Source organism: Plecotus auritus, assembly GCF_963455305.1.
Source record: "Plecotus auritus genome assembly, chromosome: 6".
Classification (NCBI taxonomy): Eukaryota; Metazoa; Chordata; class Mammalia; order Chiroptera; family Vespertilionidae; genus Plecotus; species Plecotus auritus.
In genome coordinates this window covers 97,514,137-97,527,735 of record NC_137773.1, presented here as the reverse complement: position 1 = coordinate 97,527,735, position 13,599 = coordinate 97,514,137, and the positions used below count along the sequence as shown (strand labels likewise).

The 13,599-nt window shown below is 57.8% G+C and overlaps 1 protein-coding gene and 1 long non-coding RNA gene across 2 annotated transcripts; one reads left to right on the top strand and one right to left on the bottom strand.

Annotated features, from left to right (window-relative positions):
* Positions 1-1,374: 1,374 nt before the first annotated feature.
* Positions 1,375-6,039, bottom strand: LOC308251261. The gene is made up of 3 exons (XR_013960909.1): positions 5,905-6,039; positions 1,741-1,870; positions 1,375-1,625 (listed from the first exon to the last, which is right to left on the bottom strand). It is a non-coding gene; the product is annotated as an uncharacterized lncRNA (long non-coding RNA).
* Positions 5,914-13,547, top strand: COMP (cartilage oligomeric matrix protein). Its single transcript, XM_080674402.1, has 19 exons — positions 5,914-6,119; positions 6,393-6,478; positions 6,703-6,754; positions 7,161-7,330; positions 8,020-8,157; positions 8,435-8,509; positions 8,611-8,769; positions 8,856-8,960; positions 9,092-9,199; positions 9,388-9,547; positions 10,213-10,331; positions 10,531-10,583; positions 10,681-10,862; positions 11,049-11,227; positions 11,354-11,402; positions 11,662-11,858; positions 12,509-12,681; positions 13,135-13,274; positions 13,383-13,547. Exons 1-19 carry the CDS (start codon positions 6,035-6,037, stop codon positions 13,427-13,429), a joined length of 2,277 nt encoding a protein of 758 aa, XP_080530528.1. The 5' UTR covers positions 5,914-6,034; the 3' UTR covers positions 13,430-13,547.
* The last annotated feature ends 52 nt before the right edge of the window (positions 13,548-13,599 follow it).

Genomic DNA, 13,599 nt, shown 5'->3' with positions numbered 1-13,599 from the left:
GCAGAAAGAGATGGGGCTAGAGATGCCTGTGGAACCCAACCATGGCTCTCAGCTCACAGCTCTGTGCCTGCACAGGGCTCTCATCCCACACTCCTCCCTATGGTCCCACCTCCTCCTCCTCCAGAGCCCCTCTGCTCCAGCTGTACCTCCCTTCTCATTGAACACATCAGGCACATCCCACCATGGCCTTGGCCCCTGCTGTGCCCCTTGCCTGGGGTGCTCCTAGTTAACCAGAACCACTCACCTGTACAGGTCATGGTACCAACATCCCGCTGCAGAGGGGCCTCCCTAACCCTTGGGCTCCTTCTTCCAACTCAGCTGGCCCTACTTCTGTGTGGTGAGTGTTCCATGAAGCTTGCGTGCACTTGTCAGCCTTCGAAGCTATCCACCATGGAGCTGAAAGGCCAAGACCTCCTCCACCCTGCGCGCTGTGTGGGAAGGGGTCAATGTCTGTCCAGTGAATGAAGTTATTTAATTTCATCCCACTGAACGATAATCACTTATTTGGTACCTACTGTGTGCCAGTCTTCCCACTTTGGGGCTGGGGCTCCTCCTTACCTGGTAGCTCCCTCCCCTACTGGCCCATGCCCCAGCCAGGCCCCTGCTCGCCAGGCAACTGATGGGTAAACACACCCCACCCTCAGCCTCCATTCATCCATCACTGGGCTGAACAAGGGCCTCCTGTTAATGAGCTGGGGTGGAAGCCGGAGAGAAACTAGGGGAGGTAGGCTCTGTCCACAAACCCACCATCTCCAGACAGAGCCCAGAACCTGGGGGCGGGGAGGGGGAATCTCTTCCTGTGACCAGGCTAGGTGCCCTCATGAGGAGGGGAGGGTGTGTGTGACTTCCCTCTCTGAGTATGCCAAAATTGAGAGGACATGGGACGAACCTTGCTAAACCTCAGTTTGCTCATCTGGAGAGTGGGGATGTTACCAACTGAGGGCTCATCACTTTCCATGGACTTATTTACTCAGTTCTCATGATGACCATAAGAGATGGAGCTCTTATGGTCTCCATTTTCACCTTGGTTTTAACTGCTACTGTGCAAAAATCTTCAGGCATTTCCATTTTTCATTTCACTAGACAGAGAGAGAGGGACCGAGGGAGAGAAAAACAGGTCTGCAGTTAGCCCCGCAGGCAGTTTCTCTCCCTGTAACACAGACATAGAGCAGGGTGGTCCTTTGTCCTGCCACAGTTATCCTTGGAAAACAAGGAAGATATGGCTGTGCAACATTGTTCTTAGAAATCAGCATCCACTGAATGTTGCATCATTCAATTCCAGTGGGTCTCCTGTTTCTAAAGTTTTTTCTCTCCTGAAGCAACTTTGCTTGCTAACCTTGAGAAGAAAAAATTTACAATATAATAAACTTTTTTAAAAAATATATTTTTTTATTGCTTTTTTACAGGGAGGAAGGGAGAGGGATAGAGAGTTAGAAACATCGATGAGAGAGAAACATCAATCAGCTGCCTCCTGCACACCTCCTACTGGAGATGTGCCCACAACGAAGGTACATGCCCTAGACTGGAATCGAACCTGGGACCCCTCAGTCCGCAGGCAGACGCTCTATCCACTGAGCCAACCTAGTTAGAGCTATAATAAACTTTTGAAGGTGGTCTTTCCACCACTGAGAGAGAGAAAGAGAGAGAGACAGAGAGAGACAGACAGACAGAGAGAGTGAGAGAGAGAATAAGAGAGAACATAAGGAAGAAATTGAGACACAGAGAAGTTAAGCAACTTGCCTCAGGTCACACAGCAGAGCTGGAATATGAAACTCGGGGCCCAAATGCCAGAGTTCAAGACCTTCATCGCTGTGCTCTGCTGCCTCCCGCGATGACTGATGACCGATGACCAGTTCCTTGCCTCCTGGGGCTGCAGAGGGTGGGGATGAGGAGGACAGAAAGAGAAAACCCATAAAAGTGGTTGGCAAGGTTTTGAGTGTTTGGTATTTACAAAATAAAACCGTAGGCCTTATATTTATTGTTATCTTCTCCTTTATCATCATCTTTCAGGAAGCCTGGGACAGAATGGGGACAGGGCTGGGGCAAATGGAGGGTGGGAGAGAAGGCAGAGCTTGCTGAAGGTCACAGAGCAAATCAGGATGGGTCTATTAGGCTCCAGTGCCCAAATGGCACCCCGTCCGCCTGCCCCCTGCCACTTGGTCCTTCAGGAGAGATAGGTCCAGTGGGGCCATCAGAGGCAGGCTGGGTCAGGCTCCTCGACTGTGGCCTCCCTCTTGGCCCTGATGAATTCCCCAGACCCTGGGCCTGTGGCCAGGCCCGCCCAGGGCAGGGCGGCTGCCTTCCCGACATATTTTCCCTCTGGATTCACCAGAGGAGGCAGCTGGGCAATCTGGGGGCGCCCACATGTCTCCTGGCCCAAAAGGCTTCTGCCAGGAGGGGCCCCAGGAGCCCCATCACCAAGGCCCCAGCCCCTCAGCCCCAGCCTGGCCAGGCTCCCAGATCCGCTGGTGTGGTGGGAAAGGGAGCTGGCTGGGGCACCAGCCAAAGGCTCAGGCCAGGAGGTACCAGGCAGAGGGACCTGGGCCAGCATTTCTCATCTGGATTCTGTGACCAAGGGCAGGGAGGGGGATGTGAAGGCCTTAGAGGTCCCGCCTTCCCCAGTGCTAATCCTGGCTGTGTGACCTTAAGGTGTCTCATCTCCTCTCCCAGGAAAATGTGACTAAAAACTCTCTAAGGTGTAAGTGACATAGTGTGTAAGTCCCTTATTGTATAAGGAGGGTGACACTAGAGCCAGATGTTGCACATGGGTTTGCTCATTCAATCCTCTCAACAAGGATCACCCTCATTTTATAGGTAAGGAAACGGGCACAGACAGGTTAAGCAACTTGGCTAGGTCACAGAGCAAGGCTGTGCCTAGCTGAATTTCCAACCCAGGCTATGTTGCCCCGGAGTGTGTCCTAAAGTACAGGGCTGGCAAGGGTTACTATTGTGAATAGCAATGGTGCTGCATTATTTATAAGGAATGATAACAATGTTACATTAATGGGAGCAGGTGCTATCACAGATCACTAAATCCCCCAGCCTCCTAAGGAGTCCCCAGAACTAAACACAGTCCCCAGGGTCAGGCCATCTCAACATTCTCCACCAGGAATACTCTGTCACAGGTCCCAGAGGGCTGGTCACACAAGCACCAGCCTCTGAGTACTGTCCAAAAAGAGCAAGGAGGACTTCCTGGAGGAGGGGGCATCACAGCCAGGACTAAAAGGATAGAGAAAGGTATTTAGAGTGGCAGGAAACAGCAGGCACAAAGGCTGGGAAATGAAGAGGAAGGGGACAATACTAGAAAGTGTATTTCAGGGCTGGTGGGGCCCAGGAGGCAAGAGTATGAAACCAGAATGCCCGTCTCTGGTCCTCTGTTGTCTGATATGCAAACAGGGACATCTTCGGAGACTCTGCCTGAGTTGTTCCCTCTGCCTGAAGTGCCCTTCCCCATTTATTCCCATGGCCCGAACAAGGCCACGTGTGTTCAAGCCTCAGCCTCGTGCCAAGCCTATGGTAGGAGCCTGGCTTCCATGTGCCCTTGTCCCAGCTGCATGAGGCACACGCATGCCTGCCGGCCCTGCTGGAGCCGTGGTTTTCCCAAGAATTCCAGCACCAGCCCAGAGTGGCCCCCAGGTGTGCCAGATGCCAAGAAAAACAGGAGGTGAGCTCATGGCAGGCAGAGGAAAGGCGGGTGTTTCACTGGAATTGCCCAGGCTGGGACCAGCTGTTCCCCTCCAGGCCTACCCCTCCTCACTCACACTCTGTGACTCCCCATTGCCTTCAGAACACAGCCCAAGCCCCACACCACTGGCACTGCTTCTCTTGAGCCCCAAGATCTCTCCACCCTGAGATCAGCCTGTCTACCACGCTCATTTCTGCCTCAGGGGCTTTGTGTATGATGTTCCTCTATCTGGAATGCTTTCCTATCATTTCCTTGCCTGGCCGTGTCCTCCTCATCTTCCTTGTCCTTGTTTGGTGTTCCCTTCTCCTTTGGGGAGCCAGCCCAGACTCCTCCCACCTCACGCTGGGTCAGGCACCTTTTGGAGCTCCTGCATCATAGTCCTGGCCCCTTTGGATGATTGCGTAGCTGCCTCCCACCAACCTGGGCTACCCATGAGGGAGAGGCTGGGTCTGGCTTGTTCACCCAGTATCCCCAGCATCTAGCACAGGACATGACACACAGTAGGTGCTCAGTGCAGACTTGTGGGATACATGAATGTGCCTGAAATTTTTCCCACGTGCAAGCTCCACGTGCGTCCCTCTGCCAGAATTGTCTCCACCTTTTCCCTCTGCTGCTCTGAGTCCTCCCATTCTTTTAGGTCAGTGGCTCTCAACCTTTCTAATGCCGCGACCCTTTAATACAGTTCCTCATGTTGTGGTGACCCCCAACCATAAAATTATTTTCGTTGCTACTTCATAACTGTAATTTTGCTACTGTTAATGAATCGTAATGTAAATATCTGTGTTTTCCGATGGTCTTAGGCGACCCTGCTAGCGGTTCTCAACCTGTGGGTCGCGACCCACAGGTTGAGAGCCGCTGCTGTAGAGCCTAAGACCAGGGGTGGGCAAACTTTTTGACTCGAGGGCCACCATGGGTTCTTAAACTGGACCGGAGGGCCGGAACAAAAGCATGGATGGAGTGTTTGTGTGAACTAATATAAATTCAAAGTAAAGGAGCGGAGGGGAGAGCAAGAGAACCGGATAGAACAGCCGGATCAGGCCCGCGGGCCGTAGTTTGCCCACGGCTGGCCTAAGACCATAGGAAAACACAGATATTTACACTATGATTCATTAACAGTAGCAAAATTACAGTTATGAAGTAGCAACGAAAATAATTTTATGGTTGGGGGTTAGGTTTCTTTGCCATCTCCTTCAGGAAGCCCTCATTGATTTCTCCACAGCCTCTCAGGAGAACAGATCTGACTATGACCCTACCCTGGCATCACCCTCCCCTTGCAGTGGTACTAAGCTAGTCACTTCCACCATTTGGGCTTCAATTTCCCCACCCTTTGAATAGAGGCTGTATGCCTCTGGAGGGTAGTGGTAAAGGGTAGGGATGGAGAGGGTTAACTCCGGAAAACTGAGGTGTTTTGTAGCTCATGAGTGTGGCTGGGCTGAGAAAGATGATTTTCCTGATTAGCAGTAATTTTTATTTTTATTACAGGCTGTTCCCACAGCAACTGGAGCAGAGCTTGGAAGGTATGGTGAAGTCTTGACAAACAGGAGTCTGGGCCCCCCTCAGACTTCCAGCTGGAGCCCTTTGGTTTGTACACCCCTCCCCTGCGGGGAAATGGACACACAAACAGCCAATTGCACAGACTAGGAAACTGAGTGGCCTCCTGGTGCTGGGCTACCAGACTGCCCCCACCAAGCACCCACCAGGCAGAGAACCAGAGATAGGGGAAATCAGACGGTGCTGAGGGGCGTTTACTGCAACTCTCTGGGATCAGGGCCAGGAGCATGCCTCCGTGGACCTGGTTAGGCAGACTGAGGGTCCCTGCTTTCCGTTGACCCCTCATTTTCCTGTAATAATGATGCTTATTTCCACCATTGTGTAGGGGGAAACAGAGGCACAGGGAGACCTCACTTGCCCCGTTTTGAAACAAGAGAGGAGGGAGGGAGTGAAGGGTCAGTCAGCCTGACCTAAAGCAGAGAGGGAGGTGGAGGTGGGTCTTAACCTTTAGTCACCCTTGACTGTTTCCCCAAGTGTGAGTTGAGGGGGCTGCCCCGGGCTTGGAATACAGCAGGCACTCAATAAATAAGTGAATGAGAGGGCTGGAGGGTGGTCCCACCTGACTCTCCACCCCACTGACCCCTGCACTGGCCCCCTATGACTCAGTTTCCCCACCAGGTCCATGCCGGGCGGGGCCTTGAACGCAAAGGCCAGAACTGGCTGTTTACCTTGCGGCTGGACGATGGGCAGGGCGGTGGTGGGCCGTCCCTGGGGCCGGCCTCGCTGCTGGGATAAATAGGCCCCGCCGGCCGGGTGGGCAGCAGAGAGCAAGCCGAAGTCCAGCTCCCCTTCGCTGCCATGGTTCTCACAGCCGCTTGCGTTCTCCTGCTCTCCCTGGCCGCCCTTGGTGCGTCGGGTCAGGGCCAGAGCCAGATTCCGCTGGGTAAGCCGCGCCCTCCCCCACACGGCGCTCCCAACCCCTAAGCTGACAGGAGGATCCGCGGGAGGTCTGGGGTCGCGGCTCCCCGTGGCGGGGGACGGTTAGCGGGGGCATGCGGGATGAAGAAAGCAGGCAGCTGCGGGAGAGCGGGTGGGGGGGGGGGGCGGAGAACCTCTCAAGGAATCGGGTTCCTGTCTGTGGCGGCGGCAGCGTGAGGAGTTGCGTGGGGGAGAGTCCCCAGGCTCGACACCCCATCAGCGCCCCCTATTGGTGCAGGTGCAAACCTGGGCCCGCAGATGCTTCGCGAACTGCAGGAGACCAACGCGGCGCTGCGGGACGTGAGGGAGCTGCTGAGGCAGCAGGTGCGGGCGGGGTTGGAGGGTACTGGAGTCCGGGGCGAGGGGTGAGAGAGGCCTGGAAGAGGCGGGGCTGGGGTCTGGGAAGTAGGGGATGCGCGAGGGCAGGCGACGGGAGAAGGGTGTCCGAGTGGCGAGGGGAGGGGAGGGAGTCCGGGGGGGGGGGTGGAGAGAGGAGGAGGAGAAAAACGGAGCCCCGCTGACCACACACCATCCCCTCTGCACACCAGGTCAAGGAGATCACGTTCCTGAAAAACACGGTGATGGAGTGTGACGCGTGCGGTGAGTGGACCTAAGGAGGCAGAGACCGGGCGGCGGGACAGCAAGAAGTGCTGGGGAGACACCGCAAGCGAAGGAGAGAGAGGGAGGAAGAGAGACGAGGAAGAGAACGAGGCTGACAGAGATGGAGAAAGTGGATGCGGGGTGGGGAGAGACAAACAGGGAACGGAGACAGGGATGATGGGAGGAGGACACACAAAAAGAGGCAGAAGCCGTGCGGGAGGTACAGGGAGGTGGAGAGACGCGTAGGGAAACAGCTGAAGACGCCAGAGCACGGACAGCGGGAGGCTGGAGAGATCCGAGAGAACAGTCCGGGGTGGGGTCCTGATGGGTTCAGCCCTCTGCAGGGGCGGGTGCTGGTAGGCTCTGCCCTCCGGCGTGGTTCTGACTGCCCAAGTCTGCCCCGCAGGGATGCAGCCAGCGCACACACCCGGCCTGAGCGTGCGACCCCTACCCCAGTGCGCGCCCGGCTACTGCTTCCCCGGCGTGGCCTGCACTATGACCGCCAGCGGCGCGCGCTGCGGACCCTGCCCCGCGGGCTTCACAGGCAACGGCTCGCACTGCACTGACATCAACGAGGTGTGCCTGCCCCCACCACCCCGACGATCCCCCAACTCCCCAACGTCCCCACGACCTCCTCGTCAGCTGGGGGTGCTCTCCCAGAGGACCCCCTCACCGTCGGGGGCGCACGTCCAGACGACCTCCCCACCACCGGGGGTCACCCGCTCCGACCACCCTCCTCATCACCAGGGAGACCCGCGCCGATAACTCTCGCCACTGCCAGTGACACCCGCCCCGACGACTCCCCTACCGCCGAGAGTGGTCCACCCCAACGACCCCCCTCACCTCCGAGGCTCGGCAGCCCCAACGACCCTTCCACCATCGCGGAGAGTCCGCCCCGACGACCCCCCTCCCGAAGGGCACGCACACCCCGACGACCACTCCCGCCCTCCGCTGGGGACGGTCGCCCTCACAATTCCTCCCCCCGCCCATGACCACCAAACCTACCGGGTCCCAGGAACAGCCCCCTCCAGGCGTTCCCTTCTCCTCCCCTGGTCCTGCTTCTACCCCCAACAAGGCAAAGTCGCGTTTGATCCCTGGAACGATGGCCTCCGCCCCATGTGTCATCCCCCCCTCCAAAGTGCCGGCTGATGGCCCTTGGACTCTCTAACTCCAAGCCAAAGGAACCTTAAGGCGCCGCTGGGGGGCGACGGGGTTGAGCGGAACAGCTCCGCATCCTCTGACCCTCCATGGCCCTTGTCCTCCAGTGTAACGCCCATCCTTGCTTCCCTCGGGTCCGCTGCATCAACACCAGCCCTGGCTTCAGATGCGAGGCCTGTCCTTCGGGGTATAGCGGCACCACCCACGAAGGTGTGGGGCTGCCCTTCGCCAAGGCCAACAAGCAGGTGAGGGCCTTGGGGAGTGGCGCCAGGAGGAGTCGTGGGTGGGGGGTGCGCATTTTGTTTCGTGAACTTTTGGAGCCACGTGGCCGTTTCCCTGCTTCGCCTCCAGCGAGAGGTGGTGGGGACCGGCTGAACGGAGTCAGTGGAGTAAGGGTCCGAGGTAGGAATGGTCGGTGTTTGAGGCGGGATGGAGGGGAGAGGTAGCATGCAGAGGACACCCGGCACCAGGTTCGGGGGTGTCTGCGTGGGGGCAGTGACCTCTGCGCTCCCTCTCCCCCAGGTTTGCACGGACATTAACGAGTGTGAGACTGGGCAGCATAACTGCGTCCCCAACTCCGTGTGCGTCAACACCCGGGTAAGGCCCAGAGGAGAGGAGAAGGATGGAGACGGGGCAGGGGGTGGGGTGAAGCACGAAGTGGCAGCGTCCCGAACTGACCTCCCTCCGCCCACATGCAGGGCTCCTTCCAGTGTGGCCAGTGCCAGCCTGGCTTCGTGGGCGACCAAGCTTCCGGCTGCCGTCCGCGCGCCCAGCACTTATGCCCCGACGGCACTCCCAGCACGTGCCACGAGAAGGCCGACTGTGTCCTGGAGCGTGATGGCTCGAAATCCTGTGTGGTGAGTGCAGGCGTGCAGGAAGGGGCGTGGAATGGGGAGGCGGGGTTCGGTGACGCCGGAGCATCCGCTCACCTCCTTACTCGTAGTGTGCTATCGGCTGGGCTGGCAACGGGGTTCTCTGCGGCCGAGACACGGACCTGGACGGCTTCCCAGATGAGAAGCTGCGTTGCTCAGAGCGCCACTGCCGCAAGGTGGGCGCGGACAAAGGGCGAGATGTTGTGGGGGGAAGAGGAGGGTGCGAGCAAGAGCGGAGGGCATGGTCCGTCGTGGTGTGGGCGGGGCTAAATGGCACGCTCCTCCTGTCCGCCCTGCCCGCCCCTAGGACAACTGCATGACTGTGCCCAACTCGGGGCAGGAGGACGTGGATCGCGACGGCATCGGAGATGCCTGCGACCCCGATGCCGACGGGGACGGAGTCCTAAACGAGGAGGTGGGGCCAAGGCGGGGCCCAGGCGAGCTGGGTGGGGGTGGCTTTGCCGAGGGCGTGGCCTCAGAGGCTGGACTCTCGGCCCCGGTGCGATATAGGGTTCCCAGAGTCGGAAAGGGGCTCATCTTGGATGTGACCTTTGCCCCTCTTGGCCTGACTCCTCCCTCCCTTTAACTGGTCCTGTCTCCTAGGACAACTGCCCGTTGGTCCGGAACCCAGACCAACGCAATTCGGATGATGACAAGTGGGGCGATGCGTGTGACAACTGCCGAACCCAGAAGAACGAAGACCAGAAGGACACAGACCAGGACGGCAAAGGAGACGCTTGCGACGATGACATCGACGGTGACCGTGAGCGAGGCGGGGGGCGGGGAGGTGTTGCGGGGGATAGCCGGGCTCCAAAGCCGAGGGTTTGACCCGGGATGCTCAGGACCATGGACCATGCTCAGGGGAGCAGAAAAACGCTCTCTATGTCGGATGCTGCAGGGAGGAAAAGCAGGACAAAACCTGGAGTTTAGTGTTGGGAAGGTGCCCTTTTTAAAAAAAAAACAAAAGTTTTTATTGATTGATTTATTTATTTTAGAGAGAGAGAGAAACAGCAATGATGAGAGAGAATCATTGATCAGCTGCCTCCTGCAAGTCCCACACTGGGGATCGAGCCTGCAACCCAGGCATGTGCCCTGACCAGGAATAGAACCATGACCTCCTGGTTCCTAGGTCAATGCTCAACCGCTAAATCATGCCAGCTGGGAGGCGCCCTTTTTACACTTAGGGCATAGAAGCTCAGGGCGTGCATTCAGAGGGCAAGGAGAGGGCCTAGCTGAGCTGCCCCCTAGTGAGGGCCAGTCCCCTCCATGGCCATCTATTCATAAAGTCTTTATGAGGCTGGGCCTACTTTGTAGTAACTGGGAGCTAGGAGAGGGTAGGACTCTGCCCCAGGCTTGCACTTGACCTGCTGAAGTTGGCCTGGCCCCGCCTGATCTTTGGGTCCTGTCGTGTTCCCCTGCTTTCTGCAGGGATCCGAAACGCAGTGGACAACTGTCCAAGGGTGCCCAACTCAGACCAGAAGGACAGTGATGGTGATGGTGTAGGGGATGTCTGTGATAACTGTCCCCAGAAGAGCAACCCAGACCAGGTGAGGGCAGGTCAGACCCCAGTTGGGTCAGACCCCTGGCTTGAGCCCCAAGCTGTTAACAAGACTGCCGCCCATTCCAAAGCAGCTGGAGGGGTGTTCCTTGGGGTCAGGAGGACCTTTGCTCTTGAACTGGGCCTGGGTTGGAGGCTTCTGAGTTCCTTTGCTCTGATTGTGGACCCCTGGACTCCCCCCTCCCCAGAGGGATGTGGACCACGACTTTGTGGGAGACGCTTGTGACAGCGACCAAGACCAGTAAGGAGGCCTTCTAGGGTGGGGGCTCAGGATGGGCAGCCCCTGACTGGGCCCTGTGAGGATCTCATTGTTTCTCTGCCTCCCCAACCCATTCTAGGGATGGGGATGGGCACCAGGACTCTCGGGACAACTGTCCCACAGTGCCCAACAGCGCTCAGCAGGACTCAGACCGCGATGGACAGGGTGATGCCTGCGATGACGATGACGACAACGACAGAGTCCCTGACAATCGGGACAACTGCCGCCTGGTGCCCAACCCGGGCCAGGAAGACTCAGATCGTAAGGCAGGGGGTGGGACCCGTGGTGGGACAGGGTGTGTGGAGCCACTGGGGCAGGTTTTCAAATGGGCGTGGTGGGGCCAGTGGAAGGATGGGCGTGGCCAGTCGCTGGAGTGGGCGGGGCTAGGCATGGAGTGGGGAGCCTGGCGCTGACCTCTCCACCCCAGGGTCTCCCACCTCCTCTCAGGGGATGGCGTAGGTGATGCGTGCCAGGGCGACTTCGACGCTGACAAGGTGGTGGACAAGATCGATGTTTGTCCGGAGAATGCCGAGATCACCCTCACCGATTTTCGGGCCTTCCAGACGGTGGTGCTGGACCCCGAGGGTGACGCACAAATAGACCCCAACTGGGTGGTGCTCAACCAGGTGGGAGCAGGGACCAGGCGGAAGGTGGGAGGAACTCAGAACCCCCGCTTAGGGTGCTAACCTAGGGGCTGGAAAGCTGAGGGCCCCATGGCCAGGCTGAGGCCCTTCTACCTTTGTCCTTATTAGGGGATGGAGATTGTGCAGACGATGAACAGCGACCCTGGCCTGGCTGTGGGTGAGACACTGGGAGGGGAAAGGCTCTGCAGGGAGCTCAGGGGAAGGGCCAGAGTGAGGGTGGGGCGAGGTCAGGTTGGGTCTGGGCTAGAGCAGGGTGTCTGAGGCAGGTCCAGGGCTCGGGCATGGCTGTGTCTGGATTCAGAGGGTAGGTGTGGGGTGGGTGTACTGAGAGGGGAATCTGGGCCCAGGGGCCAAGCTGGACTCTCGGGGGACGGTTCTGGGGAGTCCAGGATCCCATTGGTCTCCTACTTCCCCAGGTTACACTGCTTTCAATGGCGTGGACTTCGAAGGCACATTTCATGTGAACACTGTCACAGACGATGATTACGCTGGCTTCATCTTTGGCTACCAGGACAGCTCGAGCTTCTACGTGGTCATGTGGAAGCAGATGGAGCAGACATACTGGCAGGCCAACCCCTTCCGTGCTGTGGCTGAACCTGGAATCCAGCTCAAGGTGTGCAGGGGGAGGAGGCCTCCTGACCTGTTGTTCCATGTCCTCTAGCAAGCCCCTAAACCCTTCCACAGAACCCCAAAGCTTTTCATAGTCCCCCAGCATCATTCTATGGACCTCCAAGTCTTCCTACCCACTTTCATCTCTCCTCTGGATTCCCATAGGCCCCAAATACCACCCATTTCCTCTCACAGGCCTTCAAACCCTCACCCAGCACCCCCAGTCATCTTTTGGGCCCTGAAACCCTCTCACAGAGCCCTAAGCTTTCCCTCAGGTTCTAAATCCTCCTGCAGACCCCCTAGACTATGTTGCAGATATTTCCCAAATCCTCTAGACCCGTTTATCCCATAGACACCCAAAACTCTCTACAGGTCACTAAATCCTCCTCCAGACCCCCAAATCTTCCCAGATCCCAAACCTATTCACCGACTTCCACACCCTCTCATGAGTCCCATACCACTGTTACCCACTATGACCCACCTGCAAATCTCCATGTGGTGCTCAAGGTGGCTTCCTGTGGGTTTCCCATCCAGACCCCTCCCCCCCCTGCCAAGACTTCTATCATTCCTCTATGACCTGAAGCAACCACCAGGCAGGGTTCTGAGAGGCTCCAGTGGCCTCTGACCGTCTGCTCCTGTTCCTGGGCATGTCAGGCTGTAAAGTCCTCCACGGGCCCCGGGGAGCAGCTGCGGAATGCGCTGTGGCACACAGGGGACACAGCATCACAGGTGCGGCTGCTGTGGAAGGATCCCCGCAACGTGGGCTGGAAGGACAAGACATCCTACCGCTGGTTCCTGCAGCACCGGCCCCAAGTGGGCTACATCAGGTGGGGACCCCACCCCTGCCAAGGGACTGAGTCCATGCTCCACCCTGGCTCCTGGAAGGAGAGACTCTGGGGGCCTTGGTCCCCTTGTCTGTAAAACAGATACAATGCAGGCAGCTAGAATTAACTGTGACTGGCCCTGGGACATGACACCCCTCCTAGGACCCAGCACACAGTGGGGCCTCAGCTAGAAGGTGGGGTCTCACCCACACCCCATTTCTCAGTTCCTACTCTGTGCAGGAAATCCAGTTAGCACCTACTGTGTACAGGATCCTGGATATTCATTCTCTCACACAGGAAAACTGAGCTTCCAGTCAGGAACCCCACCTGCTCTGAGTATGGGTCAGGCAGGAGAGACTCATGGCCCCTACTTTGAGATAGGAGGGGCCCATCTGCCAGGGCAGGACGCCAAAACTCTGAGGTGCTTCACTGTCCCCTGCCCCCCCTCTTCCCCAGAGTGCGGTTCTACGAGGGCCCTGAGCTGGTGGCTGACAGCAATGTGGTCTTGGATACAACTATGCGGGGTGGCCGCCTAGGTGTCTTCTGCTTCTCCCAGGAGAACATCATCTGGGCCAACCTGCGCTACCGCTGCAATGGTAAGAGGAGGGAGTAAGGGGGCGGAATGAGGGGAGGGTCTGCTAGGTAGTGGGTCTGCCCTGCTGGCCTCACCCTTTCTCATTCACCTATCCTCTCTCCCTCCGCAGACACCATCCCGGAAGACTATGAGACCCAGGGGCTGCTGCAGGCCTAGGGATGGGTGGGGACCTGCCATTAAATGACGGCCACCCTCAGGCCTGGAGCACTGAGGGGCAGCCAACCTTGGGGAAGGGAAGAGATCAGAGAGGACAAAATAAAGTGTGTTCGGCAGGATGGTGGCTGTGGTCTCTGCTTTGGGGAGATGGTGGAGTCTGGCCTTACTGC